The sequence below is a fragment of the Salvelinus sp. IW2-2015 genome, unplaced genomic scaffold, assembly GCF_002910315.2.
Source record: "Salvelinus sp. IW2-2015 unplaced genomic scaffold, ASM291031v2 Un_scaffold1216, whole genome shotgun sequence".
Classification (NCBI taxonomy): domain Eukaryota; kingdom Metazoa; phylum Chordata; class Actinopteri; order Salmoniformes; family Salmonidae; genus Salvelinus; species Salvelinus sp. IW2-2015.
The window spans coordinates 294,404-299,714 of NW_019942783.1; the positions used below are offsets into that span (position 1 = coordinate 294,404).

A 5,311-nucleotide genomic window follows, 5' to 3' on the forward strand; every position below is an offset into this window, starting at 1 on the left:
AGGTCTTTGGAAGTTCAGTTTTATACCATTTAAAGAACATGCCTGTCCCTCCTTGTAGACTCATTTACTTTTGTGCAATTGTGACAGAGTGGAAACCCACTGCAATTACGACAGAGTGGAAATTCCAGCCGACATGGGCACGAACTCAAAACTCTCAGCGCCGTAACAACGTACTCAAGAAGCACTGTCAATACCGCTGACCCAGAAATGCTAAGGCTGCTCTAAATCCAGGGAAACTCAGGAAGACCATAGCGATGCCTTTAACCATCCACTAAAACGGCAGTCAACATATTCTACATTTGAAACGATTTGCTCTATTCACATGCAATACTTAATAATTAAAACATTATAAGTCAAATATAAATGTGTGAAAATATGATGAATGCAAAAAGATACACAGAAATGTAGTTCCCTACAGTTTTTATTAGAAGTGACTTACTTTACAACTTTTGTCTGTAGAAAGAAACAATGTGGAACGGTTTTTTATGTACAGTGATTTTTAAACTACTTTTAAACAAGTATAGAAATTAATAATAATGATAGAAAATATCTATGACTTCTAATAATACAAGACCAATAAAATATCAGTCACATCCTCAATTTTCACAATAATCCTAAAAGGAAGTACATTTTCTTTTTGTCCTTTTTAGTACATAATCATTTTTAGAAACATAAGATGCATCTTAAACAAGTAAATCTACCCAGGACAAACATTATTTACAGACAGAAGTTGGGATATCTGAAATGTACAGACAGAGCATAGTAGTGTCGCCAGGAAAGGAAATCAAAGGAGAACAAATAAACACTTCACTAAATGAACCCTGAACTGGAATCTGAACCTAGTATCAGTCCAACCCAGAAACCTCCCAGGTCTGACTGTACTGTAGCTGGTTATAGTGAACAGGCTTGGACCAGTGAAGGAAACATAGTAATGAAATCGAACAGGGGAGGAGGATCTGATTGGCTTTCCCAGTAGTAAGTATCCTATCCAGGGAGCAGCAGTGGTCTGGTTGTGAGGGTTAGTTGGATCCCTGGGGAGTGACATCCATAGTAAAGAGCTACCGTAGGGGGGCGCAGCACTACATAGTAGTGTTCTCTCCTTCCACKTCTTATGTCAATGTCCTCTCCGTGGCTAGTGCAGGGGATCGCTCCTATGCATGCTATAGAATAGCACCTCCCTGAGGAGTGACAGAGCACTAACAGTCCCAACCCACCAGCCACGCCCTCACACTGACCGACTGACTGACCACGACTGGAGCGCACCAGAGTTGGAATCAGTACACAGACTTATCCGTAACTGAACCGCAGGAGAACATACCAACACCTCAATTACCAATGGAACCACAAGAGAATGTGCTTCTATTGGCCAACACGACAGCTAGCCTGAGTCCCAGATCTATGTGTGCGGTCTTGCACGCATGACAATGACAGCAATGGAGTCGGCAAGAGAGCACAAGCAGATGTGGGACTCAGGCTACACAAAAACAGGACCAGGGGTCAAAGAATAGAATAGAAGCAGTCAAAAACATGCTATCACACTGACAKGCAACATGCAGGAATGTTKGCAGGKKAGTGGTAAAGGAATAGCAGCCGGTAAACATAGCTTGGTACACCGAGGAGATGTTCAAAAAGGTAACCATGGTGTCAACACATAYACAGTATATAAAAAAACAACAACACATAACTGAGTTAAAACCAAAACTAAAGGGCAGTGACWRGCTGATTTTAGAATTGGCATAATAATGCCCTCATCTGAATGAATGAGTGAAAACAGGCTGCATGACTGAAGTAGTGATGGCAGACTGGGGGGCAAACCCTTTAGACCAGGACCAATGAGACTAATGACTAGGATGACTCGAGCCATGCCTGGGACTGACACGCAGACGGCCTGGGGGAGAACGTGGCTTAAGTCAATGGGAAGTTGAAAGTTTAACACATCAATGTTTTTGTTGAGTTGTCTGTCTGACTGAACACTGGCCAATGAACGTACTGTAATGAATGTTTAAATGCCTTCCTGGCTCTGTGTGTGGATAAGCAGAGTGCCTCATTGCAGTGTCAGAACCCCACCTCACGATCACCCTCCCAACGCTTTGTCCCGTCAAGTGCTTCAGAGCACCATCATTCTACATTCTTACACATAATACTTCTACGGAATGTAATCAGTTCTTTTTTTCCTAGTTCATCAAATCAGAACATAATATCACTAATGACAGCCAACTGAAAAGAGTACATATTTGTTCCCAAGCCAATCTGATCGTTTTACCTGTTGGCCTAAATAAATAACATCAGTCGAGAGGTGAGATCTCTTCCTCTTCCTGTCTGAACTCCATGTTGATCTGCCTACAGAGTGTTAGACACTGGTGGTGGTGGTGGGCTGGGTGGARAGTGAGTGACTGAATCACTAGTCGTTTTCCTTGTAACACCACTGGCCTCAGGTGAGCCCAAGACATGTGTTCCATGTAACAGGAGAGTGTGAAACACTGTGTGAGAGGGCAGGACAGAATGAGGCTGAGAAAACACCTGAAAGGGCAGTTCTGAGAAACAAAACAAAAACAATAAATAAAAATAAAGGAATTCCCTTCAACATTGTTGCTTTTGTCTTTATTTTATCTACTTTTTAAAAAGTTTGTTAGTTTTTCAGGAGAGCATCCCTAAGTCTTTGAAATGAAAGACTTCGTTTTCTTCATATACTTTTTATAATAATAAAAAAACAAGTCCATCTGTGACAGAATAAGTCTTACTTCATTAAATTGTCTGTTCTTTTATATCCAGACAACACATTTCCCTTTACTCTTTCTCTGCAAACAACACTAGCAGACGGTCCTCGTGATAAAACACAGTCAATCCAAATCCAATGGAAATCTTGGAACCAGGCTGACGCATAAACTCCAGACACASRSSYYTWYASMSMSWSKYMTCYYCTCYYYYCYCYCMSSCAGRWCTCTGTTAACCAGGTGTTAACCAGGTGTTAACCAGGTGCCTTGGGGGYTCATGCAAACACCTGCATCTTGCCGTTGGACTCCTGGACATGGGGGATCTGSGTTTGGGCAGGACCGGCCACYGCCGGGCTGGGGGTGGAGTCTGACCAATCAGACACACCGTGGGGGGAGGGGCTGGACCAGGGCTCGGGCGACTCTGGGGAGGGGGTCAGGTAGGGATGCTCGCTGGACAGGCGAAGGTAATGCTTGGGGGTGGCATCCAGGGTGGAGGGGTAGCTGTGCTGGGAGGGCGGGGTGGGGTAGTCCTCCAAGCCTGCAGTGCTGCCACTGGCCTGGGGAGGAGGGGCCTGGGAGGCCTGTGGAGAGGTGGGTTGAGTGGCTGGCTGGGGCTGAGGAGGCTGCTGCTGCTGGAAGAAGGCTGGAGGGGGCTGTGTTGTCTGGGGGGTGGGTGGGGAGGAGGTGCCCATGCGGAGGCTCTGCTGGCTGGCCATGGAGTGGTTGTGGAGCTGCTGTTGCTGCTCTGCGATGGAGGGCAGCTTGACGGGGCTGTGGGAGATGGGCGTGCTGGCGATGACAGGCGTGGGCTGCAGCATGGCCTGCTGGGCGCTGCGGTACAGGTKCTGCTGGTGCTGCTGGTGCTGCTGCATCATGAGGCTGTTCTGCTGCTGCTGCATGGGGCTCTGAGGGTGCATGCCCGCCTGGCTGCTGTGGACCAGGTTCACCACCTGTCCCCCGCACTGGGAGGAGGAGGGCATGCGGCTGTGCCAGTCGAAGGGCACGCTGACAGGGCTCACCAGGCCCATGTTGAGCCCCAGCTGGCCGGCRTTGAGCAYGTAGCCGTGGGGGCCCTGGTTGACCTGGCTGGCCATGGACACGCGGCCCTGCATGGACATGCCTCCATCTCCCAGGTCGTTGAGCTGGGCCAGAGACACAGCGAAGGGGCCAGAGCCGTCCATCATGCTGCTGTGCACCATGGGAGTGCTGGGCACCGACATGGAGGAGTGGAAGAGCCCCGAGGARGRCATGGCGACCGGGGAGCAGGGGTTGGTGATGTAGCCGGCGTTGTTGGCCCCTCCGCGGGGGGAGTCCAGGGAGTCGACGGGSGACAGGGTGACMGAGCTCTCCAGCAGGGCGCTCTGCATGTCCAGGGTCAGCTTCTTGTTGCGGGCCTTAGCTGAATCCTTGAGGTTCTGGGCATGCTGCCCTCCCAGACCTGAACCCTTTGCCCCGGGGCGGCGACTCTTCTTCCCCTGGGGGGTGTTCTTCAGGCCGGGCATGAAGGCRCTGGGGGGGCACATGAGGGGGGACAGGGTGTGTCCCCCGGCCAGRTRGTGTGGGGCCCCTCCGTGGCCCTGGGGGCTCCTCACTGTGTTGTACTCATCCAGCAGCTGAACGATGTCATGGTGCATTCTCTCCTGGGCGATGTCCCGTGGCAGACGGTCCATATGGTCGGTTATCTCCCTGTTGGCGAAGTGGGCCAGGAGGACCTTGACCGCCTCACAACTACCCTCACGCGCCGCCAGGAAGAGAGGCGTCTCCTCCTAATATACAGAGAGAGAGAGAGAGTAAGCTGAGAGAATTAGACATGTTGGCTCCTCAATATCTCTATATATTCAAGACTGTATGACTGTGGGGAGCTGACAGTTGTAGATATAGGTGGAGGGCTGTGTGTACCTTGAGGTCCTGCATGTCTTTGTTGGCTCCGTGCTTCAGCAGGGCCATGGTGGCCTCCACGTTGTTGACAGCAGCTGCCCAGTGCAGAGCAGATTTACCTGGGATGGGAGGAACACACACTGTTGTTACTCATCCTACCTCTTACCACGAAACACAGCATCACCATTCAACTGCATCAACTCTCTCTTCAACACACACACTCACACACTAGTTTAGCCAATCACGTACCCAGTTCGTCGACAGCGTTGATGTCTGCATGGCAGGTGATGAGTTCCTCCACCATGCCCTCTACGGCCAGGCGGGCAGCCAGGATCAGGGCAGTGGAGCCGTCGTACATACGAGAGTCCAGGTCTGTAGCCCGGGTTCGGATCAGAATCTAACCAGGACAGACAGGGAGAAATAACATGTCAGTCTGGCAGATGACACAACAGTCTACTCAGCAAGTGGGCAACCGTAAGAAGTAGCAAAGTCAAGTCTTACATGTGTAATACTGTGTATAGAAACACTGAGGAATACATTGAGTAAATGTGAAGATATAACTTAAACATTAAGCATCTGAAAGGTATGTTTACCTGGAAGACCCCCTGGGCGTCAGCTGCCACGGCGGCGTGTAGCGGCGTGCGCCCTGTGTTGTCCTGCGCGTTGGCGTCGGCCCCGGCGTCCAACAGCCGCTTGGCGGCGTCAGCGCGGGCGTAGCG

General features: G+C 50.2%; 1 protein-coding gene across 1 annotated transcript; it reads right to left on the reverse strand.

Moving 5' to 3' along the window:
* Positions 1-2,923: 2,923 nt before the first annotated feature.
* LOC112070094 (neurogenic locus notch homolog protein 1) lies at positions 2,924-5,308 on the reverse strand (the record flags this gene model as incomplete). Its single annotated transcript, XM_024137505.2, has 4 exons — positions 2,924-4,480; positions 4,614-4,711; positions 4,842-4,989; positions 5,186-5,308. Coding segments are annotated over 4 exons (1,860 nt in total), but the record flags the coding sequence as incomplete, so codon positions are not given.
* Between the last annotated feature and the right edge of the window lie 3 nt (positions 5,309-5,311).